The 16,494-nt window shown below is 38.1% G+C and overlaps 1 protein-coding gene across 4 annotated transcripts in view; it reads left to right on the forward strand.

Moving 5' to 3' along the window:
* Positions 1–10,618, forward strand: part of PTPN3 (protein tyrosine phosphatase non-receptor type 3) — a 287,151-nt gene extending 276,533 nt beyond the window's left edge. For all 4 annotated transcript variants that reach the window (XM_054018775.1, XM_054018773.1, XM_054018774.1 and 1 more), the window contains one exon: positions 998–10,618. In XM_054018775.1, coding sequence (XP_053874750.1) covers positions 998–1,075 — 78 coding nt within the window. In that variant the 3' untranslated portion in view covers positions 1,076–10,618. The remainder of the gene's footprint in view (positions 1–997) is intronic.
* The last annotated feature ends 5,876 nt before the right edge of the window (positions 10,619–16,494 follow it).

Raw genomic sequence — 16,494 nt, forward strand, 5'->3', positions numbered from 1 at the left:
TGGCTCCAATTGTCAACAACATTCCCAGTTCAGAAAGAGACTCAAATATTTTTAATGAATGTCTGGTACAGAGAACAAGGTTATGGAAAAAATAGAAATTTGTTTAATGGTCTACTTCTTAGATGCTCTTTAAGAGGAAAAATACTCTAATCTCATTTGTAAAGTACTTCATTATAAAAATATTCCAAAGTGCTGTAAAATTATAAATGAGCTCAAAATGTCAGGGGTGATGAGGTAAAAGGAGGGTGACTGTCATAGTTCAGAGTTCTCTCCCAAAAGTTTGTACCCTGCCTGTACAAAACTGAACTAAATCAATTTCAACTTGTGCAGCAGTGTTGATGTAGTTTGGAAGATAAAATCCTTTGTTTAAGCATTTTAAATGAGACATGAAGTACAGCACCGCCTTCCATTTGTTAAATTACGAGACTGTTTAATGCATTTCCCTTATTGTAGTTTGCATGCTTTGAGGACTCAAGTAATGTGTATATTAAAGGGATGGATAAATTGCTATCTTTTAAATGATCAATTAACATCAGTACAAATTACACCATAGATAAAATATATGAAAGAAAGTAATTGAAACAAATTAGCTTCTATTTAAGTAGCCATGTGGACTAAGGAATCAGATGCATAAATTTAGACTTTCCTTCTGGTTAAACCTTGCCTCTTGGATGTTTGTACATTGCACCCATTAAAGTTACCAGGAGACTCATGCTTGCATCTGAGGTCAAAATTTGCACGATACAACATTTGGCGTTTACTGGAGTGTAAATTCTGCACATATCTCCACTGAGTGGGGCTGTAATATTTTTATTTTTTCTATCTGTCTTTGTATCTGTCCACTTCTCCTGCCCATGTTTTAGTGCAACAGGTGGCAATAAAGCTGAAGGTAGTTTACAGTGTTTAGTTAGTATTCATTACTACACTATAATCAATAGCTTGTAAGTGATGTGACTGACCATTAATAGTTTTACTCATTCTTTTTTTCATTACACAGAGTCAGTACAAGTTCGTGTGTGAAGCTATTCTTCGTGTTTACAAAGAAGGATTAGTTCGACCACTGGATTCCAGTTAGTACAGCTGTGAAAGGATTAATTTCATCTTCTAAAAACACCGGTTGTCATAAAGCCAGGGTCTCATTTCTGTAGGTGACTAGAGAAGTCATCAAAAGCCCATGGGAAGTCAGATGAGCACATTTGAGCTGTGGCACTTTAAATTTCCATAGACAATTACTAAGTCATGTACAGTATATAGAAGACGTGTATATATATATATATGTGTGAGCAGTTATGCATAATATGCATTATATACTTACTGAAAAGAAATAATCAAGGAAACTTTAGTACGTAACCTGCATCTTTTACTGCTGTAAAAACAAGTTTTCCTCTAGAATTTACTTTAACCCTGGTGTTTACCATTCTAAAATACAAAAGGAAAACCAGCAGTATTAATAAAAAAAGTGCCCCAGTTAATGAGGTATTGAGTGTCTTCATCTCCTACTGAAGTCCATGGGAGTTGAATGCTAAACACCTTGCAAGATTGGGACCAAAATATTGATATACAAAGTAGAGTTGGTCATATTATTTGGTTCCTGGAGGTTTGTCAAACATTTTACATAAATAGAATGCCAAGGGCTAAACCCTAAACGTGTCCATTAAGAGCCGGAGTAATTAAAGAATTAACTCCCATCAACCTGATTGCAAATATGCCGGTTATACTAATAAACTTTTGATAAATCAAACATAGCATACCTGACCCCCAAACTAATGCTGCTTTGCAGGTTTTATTGAGATCTTCCACAGCTTGAATTTTCCATTTTCTTGACCTTTCAATAGTTTACCTATTTCCTGTAGCCTCTTCCGCTCTACTCCTTTGCACCCTAATATGGTACTTACTTAATTTCACTATGTTTTCTTGTGGTTTTTCTCTTTATAGACTGAAAACATTTAAACTAAAAGTTAGTCTCATTTATCTTTGTTTCCCAGTGTATTTATTAGTTCTCACATACAGGAGTGGACTAATATTGCACACCAACTGCTATATGGCTTACTATACATGCAAACTGGCCCAATCCAGTGTCGGAAAAAATGTACTACTGAACCTATTAAACATGTTGCTGCTAACTCAAGATGTAAAACTTGCAAGGACACAGAGGCTACTAGTGTTCAGATGATAAAACATTGACTTCATTGCCATTCAATAGAAATCTTATTCTAATTCAGTGGAATGCAGTAGTGTGAGGTGCCTCTTTCATGCTTCTTTCCTTTGTATAAATGAAATTAAGTTCATATGAAGACTTCTACGTAAAGAGAGAGAATTTATGCATTGCTAAATAATTCACCCTAAGGTACAATGGTCTCAGTTTCATTTCAAAGGGGAGAATTGGACTTTCTGAACAATATAACCACAATTGTATGACATTAATTTATTCTGAATACGCTTTTTGATTGTCCTAGATAATTCTGCATTTGTGAATAATATGTTAATTTTTTTTAAAAATGTTCTATGAGATTGTATATAATTCTGTTATTTAAACATTCGTTCTAAATAAGGAAAGTTGTCTAAAATTTATATTGGACATATAAGCCAGATGTTTGTGTGTGTAAAAAAATATATATATATATATATATATATATAATTTTCTCCTAATATATATATATATACACACACACACACACGCTTTTTAGAACTATAATTTGTATTATGAGTGCTGTCATTTGTATTTGACAACAGATTATTTTATAGAAACTACTACACCTGGAGATGCTGCAATCTTTAATGACATCCAAGAGACTTTTTTTCAGAAGAAGATGGTTTGAAAGCAGGTGTAGTTCATTCTAGATCACTCACCCTTCTGGTGTGCAGATTGGTCCCTTCTTGGAAATTACATCATCAGTCGTAGTTGGTGGGGGAGAGTTTTTTGGTACTTTTCTTTAGTCAAGACGTTCATGCTAGTCAGAACAAATGGGTTATATGGCAGCCTAACTAATGTGTATCAGTTGAAGAGTGAGTCGTTTTTCATATTCTTTCAAATATGCTATTCAAGATTTAGCTTGAATTGGTGCTTGTCATATATTGAACCACTATTATCTGGTGGATTGGGCATGGACTAGAATTCAAGAGAGTGGTTCTAGCCCAGATTCTGATACTATTTTGCTTTGACTGTGGCAAGTCGTTTAACCTCTCTGTGCCTCGGTTACCCCATATATAAAATGGGGCTGCTCGTGCTTATTACCTTTGTAAAGCGTTTTGGAAAAAACACATGAAAAAGTACTATATATGTGCAAATTATCTGTTGTTGTTATCCTTATAATACAAAACTTTTAGGTGTTAAAAATTGTTGCTGCTGCTAGACTGGAAATTTGGCAACTGCAGAAGGCTCAAAGCACTAAAGGAGCCATATCTCCCATCTGATTCACTGTCAGGAGGTTTCCTTTTATTGTATCTTTAGTCCCCTTTGCATCCAATCAGCACTTTCAGAAGTAGCACTGCCTCCTCCCCCACTCCCACCCTCCAGGTCCTTGAGAAGAAGTGCTGCTTACAGTTCATCTTACGGGCAATTGATAGTGTGACTGGAGCCCAAAAAAGAAGTGGAGCAAAGAGTCTAAGAGAACAGCATGAGAACATTTACAGACTCCCTCGTGGTATACATTTGATTCCTTAAAATATTTTATTATTTTTAACCTACTTGTGTTCCAGGAGGTTAATGTATTTTTGCCACTAGTCATGCTCCTCTTTATTGTGTCAACCATATGATGTACTTACCAAAATGCAATAAGTTTCTTCCAGTACATAACTCCAGTATCTTCCAGCAGTGCTGTACAGCTTTGCCTTATACGTTAATGTCCACGTAATGTTAAGAATGTAGTCAGATTTTGCTATATAAAGCTTTTCCTATTTGGTCTGGATATCTCTAGAGAAAAGAATGGATTTTTATTTTGAATTTCTTCAATTAATACTTGGATTCTCAGAGAACATATAAGGCACTGATACCTGCTGTAGCATTAACTTGAAATAGCCATTTAAAAAAGGCAATTTGATAATATCTGTAATTAGTCTATACTTTTTAAGATCAAAAGAGCAAATCTTAATTTGAAAATTGACCAGTCTACTACTATTTCACAGTCTCGCTGGGTTTTGCACATGTACAGTAAGCCTTTTTTTTTTTTTTTTTTTTCTTTAAGTGCACAACATGGGCCTTCGGGGAATGAATGCCTTCCTTTTATCGAATAATGTGTGGTGATTTTGCACTGGATTATAAACCTTAAAATTTGATCTTGCAACAGAAGCATAATAAATGAAAAGTCTTTTCAACTCTGATGTTCTTGTCACAATTGAATAAATTTTAGCAAGATGTGTGGGTAATTATATATGCATATAATAGTTACTTGATTAGTAGTATGAGTTAGGCTCATACTCACTAAAATACTTATCTGCCAGGGTGGAGTAGACAAGTAAAAGGAGATGCTATGAAGTCAAGAGTCCATATAAACCAACACAAGCATGCTTACCTCATTTTTTCTTGTTAGTATGCAGTCAATTAATTAAAATAGTATAGTACTCAAAATTCATAGCTTGGAAAAAATAGGCCTTATGTATTCTTGTCCACTGGAAAAAGTACTAATATTTATTCTTCTGAAGTAAGAAAGGTAAACTTTAAACCAAAGTAGCTTTATATTTGCTACTAAAACAAACCAAAATGCCTGTTACAAGTGTCTCCAGAATTTTGTCAAAGGAGCACTACAGAGCCTTGCATGTGATGTTCCATAGCTGTAGTAAGAGTGGCAGATTTTACAAATAAAAATGGTGCCATAAACCCAAGTATGCCTTTAGTATATTATGTCTAATCCAGTTAAAATACAACCAAAAAGAAAAGCTAGCTAAGATTACATACTTGTTGTATAGTACTAGTTACGGAGACCATAAATATACCATATTGCACTTGTGGGATTGTGCCAAAATATCCCCACAAATTCTTCAATTTTGTTTGCAGTAGCCTTGCCATTAGAGCTTTGTACTCAATTATGTGTAATTAAAATGTACCTTAATTGTTCAGCAATATATTTGATCGTACATCTCATTTCTCTTACCATGCATCTAATTTTTTGCTTTCTATGAAAAATATTCAGTACATTGTTTTGAAAGAACAGAAGCGCTGAAACAGTACTGAATGGTGTGTTTGTTTTATTCCAAATGTAATAATTTAATAATTAACCAACAAGAAAAAAATGGTATTCCTAGTAGGTGGTGTCCTTATGTGCCAAAACGAAAATTTTAAAATAAAACAGGTGTCCAATAACTAAAAACCCTGCTTTAAAGGCCTGCTGGGTTCACACTTGATCAACTTAAAAATAATCAGAATAGTGCAACTAAAATATTAATATGATCCTCCTCAAACTTTCTTAACGATGGTGTTATTCTGAAATTTCCTTAAAGAAAGCATTTAGAGGTAAATTGATTTTATTCATTCACATAAAGACTTTCTAGAAATAATGTGCAATAGGAAATGTTTATATTTCCATTGTTAACCCTACAATTATTCTAATTGTTTAAAAGCTTGTATTAATTGAAACTATATAGAAGCTAAAGTTGTTTCATGAAACACTTTTGTTCAAAAGGAATTGAAAGCCAAGTGAATCATTAATTCATTATTTAAAACGTAATGTTTTGATTAAATGTGTTCTCTTGCATGTAGGATCTGACACTGATAGTGTTAAACCATCTCAGGTGACTCTGTTCTAACAATAGCATTATATAAATGGACTAAGCATGATAATTTTATGTTATATGATTGGTTTCAACATTCAATATATTTTTTTCCAATTGTGCAGTTGCACAGTACAGTAGACGTCCGTATAAGAACGGTTATACTAGATCAGACCAATGGTCCAGCTATCCCAGAATCCTGTCTTCTGACAGCCAGATGCTTCATAAGGAGTGAACAGAACAGGGCAATTATTGAATGATCCATCCAATTTCATTCAGTCCCAGATTCTAGCAGTCAGAGGATTAGGGACACCCAGAGCATGCAATCTCTGAATATCTTGGCTAATAGCCATTGAACTTCATGAACTTCTTTTTTGAACCCAGCTATTCTTTTGGCCTTCATAACATCCCCTGGCAACAAATTCCACAGATTAACTGTGACTTGTGGGAAGAAGTACCTCCTTATGTTTGTTTTAAACCTGCAGCCTGTTAGTTTCATTGGGGGACCCCTGGTTCCTGTGTTATGTGAAGGGGTAAATAACATTTCCTTATTTACTTTCTCCACACCAGTCATGATTTCATAAACCTCTATCATAGCCCTCCCCATTAGTTGTCTCTTTTCTAAGATGAACAGTCTGTCTTTTTAATCTCTTCTCATATGGAAGTTGTTCCACCCCCCTAATCATTTTTCTTGCACTTCTCTTTACTTTTTTCCAATTCTGTATATCTTTTTTTAGATGGGGTGACCAGAACTGCACACATTATTCAAGATGTTGGCGTACAATGGATTTATGTAGTGGCATTATGATATTTTCTCTCTTACTATCTATCACTTTCCTATTGGTTCCTAACATTCTGTTAGCTTTTTTGACTGCTGCTGAACATTGAACAGATGTTTTCAGAGAACTGTCCATGACAACTCCAAGATCTCGTTCTGAATGGTAACAGCTAATTTAGAACCCTGATTTTTTTTATGTACAATTGGGATTATTTTCTCCAATGTGCATTACTTTGCAGTTATCAGCATTGAATTTTGTCTGCCATTTTCTTGCCCAGTCACCCAGTTTTGTGAGATCCCTTTGTAACTTTTGGCAGTCAGCTTTGGACTTAGACTATCTTGAGTAATTTAGTCTTGTCTGCAAAGTTTGTCACCTCATTGTTTACCCCCCCCCCTTTCCAGATTATTTATAAATATGTTGAACAGCACAGGTCCCAGTACAGATCCTTTTGGGACCCCTCTATTCATCTCTCCAATGTGAAAATTGGCCATTTATTCTTAACGTTGGTTGCCTGTCTTTTAATCAGTTACTGGTCCATGAGAGGACCTTCCCTCCAATCCTATGGTGTTGGACTTTGTCAAAGGCTTTCTGAAAATCCAGTACACTATATCAACTGGATCACGCTTGTTCACATGCTTGCTGACCCCCTCAAAGAATTCTAATAGATTGGTGAGGCATGATTTCCCTTTACAAAAGCTGTGTTGACTCTTCCACAGCATAGCACGTTCATCTATGTGTCTGATAATTCTGTTCTTTACTGCAGTGTCAACCAATTTGCCTGGTACTGAAGTTAGGCTTACTGGCCTGTAATGGCCAGAATCGCTTCTGGAGCCTTTTTTAAAAATCAGTGTTACATTAGCTATCTGCCCTGATACTGCAGTTAGTAATTCTGCAATTTCACATCCGAGTTCTTTCAGAACTCTTGGTTGAATTCCATCTTGTCCTCTTGAGTTACTCCTGTTTCATTTATTAATTTGTTCCAAAACCACCTCTATTGACACCTCAATCTGGGACAGTTCCTCAGATTTGTCTCCTAAAAAGAATGGCTCAAGTGTGGGAATCTCCCTAACATCCTCTGCAGTCAAAACTGATGCAAAACATTAATTTAGATTTTCTGCAATGGCCTTGTCTTCCTTGAGTGCTCCTTTAGCTCTTTGATCGTCCGATGGCCCCACTCATTGTTTGGCAGGCTTCTTACTTCTGATGTACTTTAAAAATGTACAATACACTATATCCAGAATCAATGGGATTTGCCATATTTCAGAGTTGTGAATTTTTTGCAATAAAATCTTTAGTTGATTGTGCAGTACACTGATGTGCTTTTAAGTTTTTCCTTACTGGAAATACTAGTTCAAGAAGTGCAAGGCAAGTATATATTATAATTATGCTTCATCCATTTTGCATAGCTGAACTTTCTGTAGCTAAGTAGCTTCTAAGCACGGATACTTTGTAGCTAAGTAATTTCTAGCTTCTAAGCACAGATATTTTTTTAACTGAACAAACTTTCCTTAAATATTAAGAACACTTTGAACTCAAACTGCTCTGTGTGAACTGCTCTGTACTAAGATCAAGAAAAGGGGAGGGAGGGATCGGTAGAGTAGGAATTCAGTGAATTCCAGAAAATGGTAGCCATTAGTACTGCATCTTTCATTTATAATATAGTAAAGGCTCCACTAAATATTTCCAAAGAGATACACAGTAAACTGTACTTTAACGATGGCCTGCAAAAAAAAAAAAAAAATTCAACTTGTGCCCTTTTGTGTTTGCCTGGTTTTGCTTAAGACTTTTTGGAGGGGTCTCAGATTATATTTTTTACTTGCTGTTTCAGCTGAACTGAAGGAATGAAGGTTTTGAATCTTCCTTTATCCAAAATACTAATTAAATAGTTAAATAGGTGTTAACATAAGCAGCAAGAGTTTGACTAAAATTCCTTTTCATTTTTCGGTTGCTCAGCTTTCACTGTCTTTATTCTTGTGATGTGAGCATTTCAGTAGTTCTCCAGTCATCATTGGTTCTGTCCACACTACAGACATTTTTTCAAGTTTCCCATTGTTGCTAAAGCCAATTCAGCTTTACCAGTGTTAGAAGCATTAGTACCCCTTGTACAGACAAATTAACAGTTGCCATCTTTGTTTTGAACACCAGATTGTTTATATTTGCTGCAAGTAGAGTTAGATGGTGCTTATGTCTGCCTACATTAGAACTCTTAGCATTTGCTTTAGTTCTGCTGGTATCAGCAAAGTGGGAATTATTTGAAAAGGCAGGGGAGAATTCTTTTTAGGGCAGTCAAGACCTGAATTTCTAACTTAATAAATGAGCAGAACAAATTCTTTAAAAAGAAAAGTCTTAATTAAAACATGATAAAAAAGTGAAAAAAGACACTAATCCCATTTTTTTTATTTTCCTTTAAAATGTTTTTATATGTGTTATTTCTGTAGGAGTGGACAGATACCAATTTTCCTACTTAATAGAAAATCCTGTTCATCATGTTTTTTCCTGTTGAAGTTGACCTATGAAGGATATAGTAAAGTGAACTTGTGCCCTTTGTGGCTTAATGGTTTGTAAAAAAGGCCTAAAGTTGTATTTCTTCACACACCAAAAAAGGTTGATGGTTGTTTTCTGCTTATTTTTACATTATGAATTTATTGGAAAAGTCCATGGTGACTGAAGAACTTGTAAAGTTATGACATCATAAATGTTGAGAACTTGGGAAGGGATTGTTAGCCAAACAGCTGCCTACCACATCATACCAATGAACATTTTGGGGAAAGGATGCCTTTCCTAAATAATCAATCAACATCCTTTTAATTTAGGTGAGATCACTCACAGCACACTTGCTGTCTGATCTTCAAGAAGTCCTCTTGAAAAGAACTGATTTGACCTCCCTGATATTACTAATATTGTTGGGGAGGTGGGAGAGCTCACTCTTTCAGGTCTTCAAGTGAACAAACATTATTCATTTAAAAGCCTTTGTAGATCACCTTCAAGTTTTACACAGAGAAATTAGGTACCATTCTATCCAAGAGGAGGAAAACTGACCAAATCCTGTCTAGGAAAGAAAGTTCAAAATACCTGAGTGTCAGCTTAGGTAATTTTTAGTTTTCCTCTAGTAAGTGATAGTTTGGCAAAGTAGCCTTTTTGACTCTCGTTATCAATCAGTGCCCACCCTTCTGAATCAAGGCTTCATTTACCTAAATGATGGTCTGTTGTTAAATTTGTTCTTTTCCTAATTTCCAATAGAAATTGAATTACTGTCATGAGGATGATGAGGAAGGGAGTTAGTATACACACTCAAATGTAAATATCAAATCCAGGTTTCACAAAATAAATTGCAAACATTAATGCATGTATTCCAGATTTCTGTAGTAACCATAATTTATCTATCTGTTTCTGCACTTTGTCCCTGTAAAATTAAGAGAGAGAGAGAGAGAGACAAGAAAAATGGAGCAGATGATTTTACCAAAGCTTTAAAATGTAATAAGTATACATTGTAATAAATGTGTTATTAAAAGTTGGCCTTTGTTTTGTTTGACATGTCCTGTTCTTTCTATTACTGGAATAAAATATGAGAGACTTGGGGAAGCCAGGAATTTGACAAGCAACTTGAAAAGTTTCCATTATTTCAGTGACTAAATTTATATTTTTATATATGTTCAGGTAGAGTTTTTATCTGAGATGTAGACAAAGCATGTAAAATAGTACATGTTTAATGAATCTGGCTATTTTTTGTTAATGGTTGTGTCTGTGCCACTGAGTAATGTCTTCTTTTGAGATCTTAGTTGCCAGTGCATAAAAGGAGTAAAAGATTTGATGTGTTAGAGGGTGGGGGGAGGGACGGAGGGAGGAGGAAGGGAGATAATTCTGTATCCTTAACTGTGCTTGTCTTTTAAATCATTAAAATGTAAATTGATGTTAATATTTCAAAGTTTAATTTATTGTTCAGAAATGTAGACACACTTCTTCCTGAAATGAATGTAACATTTTTCTTTTTTATTTTTATAGGAATAAAATATTGGTTAATGTTTTCAGTATAATTTCCTTGGGTTATTGGAACTGTTCTGAACACAATATTATGGCCACCACTTATGTTATTGGTTAAAGGCTATTGGTGAAATAAAGCATTTTTGATTATCTTTTTGTAGTCACTTTATTCAAGAAAAAAATCTTGAGCAGTACTATCAAAGCATAGGTGACTAACTTTTTTATCTGATAAACCCTAATGAAAATTGAATATGGTTGCAGCCAGAATGCATGTGTTAGTATAAAAACATCTAAAGCTCCTCAACATGTCCTGCAAATGGGCCTCAGTTCTTTTCAGAAGGGTTGAAACCCACTGAATTCTCATCTCCATGCCTATGTAACCTCCCTAGTAACAATGTCAACATCATAGTTTTGTGACACTGATATGTCCTCATACTCCACCAAATTGTCAGTCACTAATTCCCAGTCTATACTAGGAAATTAGGTTAATAGGCACTGAGCTTCTAATATCCCGGGGGGGGAGGGGAGGGGCTCTGCCCCCACCCCACCCTGCTTCTTCCTACTCTTGCCCCACCTCTTCCCACCCAGTTCCTCCCCCAAGCATGCTGCACTCTCACTCCTCTTCCTAGTGCCTCCTAACGCCATGAAATAGCTGATCTGTGGCAGGAGGGAGGGGAGGGGAAGGCACTGATCTGTGGGGCCATAGGTGGATAGGAGGCGCTAGGGGAAAGGGAAAGGTTCTGATATGGGGACTGAGCACCCACCATTTTTTTCCTGTGGATGCTCCGGAGCACCCATGAAGTTGACACCTATGATTAGGTTGATATAATTACATCACTATGGGCTGTGAAAAATCCACACTCCTGAACAACACCGTTAAACCAACCTAACTCCAGATGTAGACAGAGTTAGGTCGACAGAATTCTGTTGACCTAGCTACCTCCTCTCGGGGAGGTGGAGTATCTAAACCAGCGGGAGGGTAGTATTTTCACTGGAGCACTGCAGCAGTTTTAAGAGTAGACAAGCCCTAACAATCTTGGATATATTTGAACAAGTGACTTTGGTGTCCCTTTTTGTCCCTAAACAAATACTTTGAGCTTATGTAGTCTTTCCCAATGCTCTATTAAAACTGCATAATGAATTGCTAAAATCTGTGAAGACAAAACAGTTTGTCCTTTCCACATAACTCCTGGGGTCATTAATAGTTAATACACATGGAACTGATCAACCATAACATTTGTTCAAAATTAATTTAGATATAAATGTGCATTCCCCTTTGAGTTTCATAGATAAAAAAATATGCTGCTTTCTGGACCACATATAGGATGACCAGATGTCCTGATTTTATAGGGACAGTCCTGGTTTTTGGGTCTTTTTCTTATATAGGATCCTATTACCCCCAACCCCGTCCCGATTTTTCACACTTGCTGTCTGGTCACCCTAACCACACATATTCCAAAAACCTGTGTGTGATGGCTTTAAAGCAGGCCAACCTTTTATGCATGGCAATCAGTCTGGATAGAAACTACGAATCCTCCCTAGGGTGCGAAGACTTGGTTCCATGCATAGCATTGCAATCAGCTTTACATGCATAATTTACATTTCTTTGAAGGTTCCAGTTGTAATATGCATTTTCTCAGATGCTAGACTGATTGTATAAGTTAAGTTCTTTTGCACAGGGTCATCAAGACTATGAAATGCTTATCTGCTTCTAAGTTTCTTATTAGTTTCTAAGAACTGGTGCTATAACCACATCTATTCTCTGATCGGAATTTCTCAGAAATGACTTCTTTGCAGCATGACGTCTGACCTTTTATTAGAGAAGACATACTCATTGCTGTTTAATATATAGGATTCTCTATAGCATCCATCACCCTAATGTCTATAGTCAATTTCCACCTTGAATGAAGATATAAGATTTCATTCTGATCCCAAATTACTTCCAATCAGCCTTACTTAGATTCACGCTTTGCACTGTTTCCAGTGATTCAGTATCAGTTAGAAAAGTAGCACATACAGTTGCTTTGCTTGCCTTCTCAATACTAACATTAGAGAGTCGTGTCACAGCAATTTGCTCCTATGTTTCACACCCTTGTTAACTAACTAGCTCACTGTGCTAGTTGAGACCAAAGATCAGGCAAGATTTTCACCCAGACAGCATTACATCCTCATTATAAACAGCTGATCCATATCCAGTGAGTAAAGATAATAAGGCATTGTAACTGCGTGTCTGTGGATAGAAAATATCCTAAGGATTAGGCTGACTTTCCAAATTATGGTAGTTTGGGGCTGGACAAAGCCTATCTGCTTCATTGAACTATTATAGAACCAGACTCTGCCTAGACCTTGTGCAGGGACCACAGTTATGGAAGGGAGTTTGTGTGATGATCTGAGGAATCTCTATGTACAATTTACAAATTCTGGTTGATGTTTTGAAGTTATTAGGGAATGCCTCTGTGACTGTGGAAACTACCATTTGACCAGCCCTCTAGCACACACCCACCAGGCCAGGGACAATGGAGAGTCGTTAAAACATGAGGACTGCTCAGCATTGAATAATGGGTATGCTAAGGCATTGGAAAACCAGTTCAACCAAGTATCAATGCAGAGGCCTAGTGAAGTGGAGAGAGTGGAAAAATTCCAAACAGGATAGAGGCCAAAGTGACAAAACAGCAGGGGTTTAGGAAGGTCACAGGGAGAAGTCTTTTAGAGGGACAGGAAGATTTTTGGGCAGGAGGGGGAAAGAGATGGGCATGCCTTTGTAGTGGGGAGTGGTGTGAAAGGAGCCTGGTTTGTCTGCCAGGATCAACCAAATTCAAAGCAAATTGTTCTGGAGAGGGAGAGGGACAAGGCATGCATACATTGCAGGAGGAGGATTCTGGACATCCTCTGCCAGAGGTCTCTGACCCCTGACCAAAGAATGCTGCAGAATGGTGAGTAAACTGAGGCAGGGAGATGTGTGTAGGGATCATTATTTTTGTCTAGATCTGTGTATTTCTTATGTTACTAAGTAAAGAAAAATGGCATTTTAGAATCCTTTGCAAAGTCTGTGTGTGTTGTGTTGCACCTGTCATATGCCCATAGAGGTAAACTGTAAACCCAGAGCATCCACACAGCTGGAGTGCTGGAAGAGGGTGTGACGGGATCCCCCTGGGGTGCAACCTGGGACTGTGGGACCGTTGTGCTCCCTGAATTCTCTCTAGCCTGAGCTCTCTCTCACAATGCCTTGCTTGGGGAGCACAAGTCCAGGCATGTATGGGGGGCATTACTGAGAGTCTCCAGGCAAGGTTGAGCAATTCCCTTGGTGTGGCCTCATGCAGGTGAGTCATTGCATTGTAGCTCCCTTCCTGGACAATGGCTGTTGATGGGTTGATTGACACCCCGTCCAGGTGTTGGTTACTTTCCTTGCTGTTGCCTTTGGGGAGCTAATATCTGGCTGATTCCCCAGCTTACAGCATGTTTTAGTGACCACCATACAACACAATTCTCATAACTTCATATGCATTAATGATACACATATGTGGATAGAGAAATGATTTTCAGCAGATCATAACCTTTCCCCTGATACCTTACAAGGCATGTGTTATATGTGAGATCACGATTATATGAAAATGAGGAATATGGGGGTTACAGCATGCTCCCCCAAGGTATAGAATGTCACAGAGGGTGTGTTTAAACTACAGGGGAGTCCAAGAGGTCAGCACTGGTCCTTGAGGGAAAGCAATTGGACCTTGGGGTTGGAGCACTCTGAAAAGGGTGCTAGACAGACAATCTGCAGCCTGAGTTTATGCCTAGAGACCCCAAGCTAAAGGCAGTGTCTGGACTGTGTTGAGACTCTGGAGACTTAAAGCACGCGAGATTCAGCATTTGGATCCCTCACAGCAGTGTGGTGAGTGACCAGGCCTTAAAAAGTCCAGTCGGCGGTGCAGTGTGGGCTTGGAGCTAAGGCAGGCTCTCTACCTCCACCTCCGCACTGCTCCTGGAAGTAGGCGCTGGGGTAGCCCGGGACTTGGAGGCTCCACATTCTGCCCCCACCCTGAGTGTCAACACCCCAACCCCTGACCCAGCCCAGAGTCCCTCTTACACCCCAAACCCCTCATCCCTGGCCCCATCCCAGAGCCCACAGCCAGAGCCCCCAACCCCTCTTCCCCAGCCCAGAGCCCACACCCCAACCCACTGCCCCAGCCTAGTGAAAGTGGGTGGGGAAGAGCGAGCAATGGAGGAAGCGGGGATGGAGCAAGTGGAGGATGGGGTCTCTGAGAAGGGGCGGGGCATGAGGTGGGATGTTCAGTTTTATGTCATTAGAAAGTTGGCAGTCCTAATTTTGACTAATACTGCAGTTATGTCAAAACATGACGTTGCAGCATTCAGTACTCTGAACATGAGAAAATAAGTAAATTTATGATTCCCCATCAGTGGAACCAAGAGTCCACTGTATGGGGTCTCAAATGATGACTGTATGGGGTCTCAAGAGTATGGTCTCAAATGATGAAGAAATGTTCTCTATGAATTATTTCTTAAACCAGCCTTCTACGCAGGTTCAGAATAATACATTTTCCTTTTTATTTGTTCAAAAATAAAAGTTGACTAGACCCAAAGAAATTAAATTCAAAATTGATACCTAATTAAATAGTGAATGGCTTATACTCCTAGTACATGTGGACCCAGACTTTCAAGAATGTATGCATGAGTATAAGTATGTGCATACTTTTGAAGATTTGGGCCATAATCTGAACTTTCCCAAATGAGTCCATTAAAAGAATTTCACTTGACTTCAAGGCTGTCCACTCAAGTTAATGAATGTTTACAAATGTTTTTCCTTTTCTCCAACAACTTTGATCTTGTTAGGTGAGGGTTCTTCAAGCATTTTTAAAAACTTGATGTCTCATGCTTTCTGAATGTTATATTAAATATTCAGTGAAAATTAGTCAGAAAGAGCCTCCAAATCCAGTTTGACATCTTAGATAAATGAAAGCTGAAAACTAGAGAGGCAGTCTAAAATGGAGGAAAAGATGGGAATACCAAGAAATTAATACAAAGAATTCTTTGTTGTTGTTGCTTGTCATTGTAATCTTAACCATGGAACAATATCTTGAGCAAGGTTGTGAACAAACCTATGTATAATATTTTCATTATCTATATTTATGGCATTTGCTTTTGCACATTGCTGCAATATGCACATAGACTCATAGACTCATAGACATTAAGGTCAGAAGGGACCATTATGATCATCTGGTCTGACCCCCTGCATGCTGCAGGCCGCAAGACCCTTCCCTGGACTCTACCGTTGAAGTCCCCAATCCTGTGTTTTAGTGACTTCAATTGGCTGAGACCCTCCTGCTAGTGATCCCTGCCCCATGCTGCGGAGGAAGGCGAAAAACCTCCAGAGGCTCAGCCAATCTACCCTGGAGGAAAATTCCTTCCCGACCCCAAATATGGCGATCAGTAATACCCCGAGCATATAGGCAAGAGTCTCTAGCCTGACCCTTGTTGGCCATTATGCTATTCATGTACCATTGCTTGGTTTTCCTTGGCTACTATGTTTTATCATTAAACCATTCCCTCCATAAACTTATCCAACTTAATCTTAAAACCAGACAGGTCCGTCGCCCCCACCGTTTCCCTCGGAAGGCCATTCCAATATTTCACCCCTCTGATGGTCAGAAACCTTCGTCTAATTTCAAGCCTAAACTTCCCCCCGGCCAGTTTGTATCCATTCGTTCTCGTGTCCACATTAGTACTAAACTGGAATAATTCCTCTCCCTCCCTTGTATTAACCCCTCTGATATATTTAAAGATAGCAATCATATCCCCCCTCAGCCTTCGCTTTGTCAGACTAAACAACCCAAGCTCCTCTAATCTCTTTTCATACGACAGGTTTTCCATTCCTCTGATCATCATAGATTTGCTTGTTCAATTAACTGTAACTTTAGCGCCCTCGTGGCCAAGATGGAGTCTGCTCTGCAAGCAGCTCTGGCCAAGAGACGGCACACGCAGGAATGCAGCAGGAGAAATCCCTTCCACCCCA

Source organism: Malaclemys terrapin, chromosome 2, assembly GCF_027887155.1.
Source record: "Malaclemys terrapin pileata isolate rMalTer1 chromosome 2, rMalTer1.hap1, whole genome shotgun sequence".
In the NCBI taxonomy this organism is placed as follows: domain Eukaryota; kingdom Metazoa; phylum Chordata; order Testudines; family Emydidae; genus Malaclemys; species Malaclemys terrapin.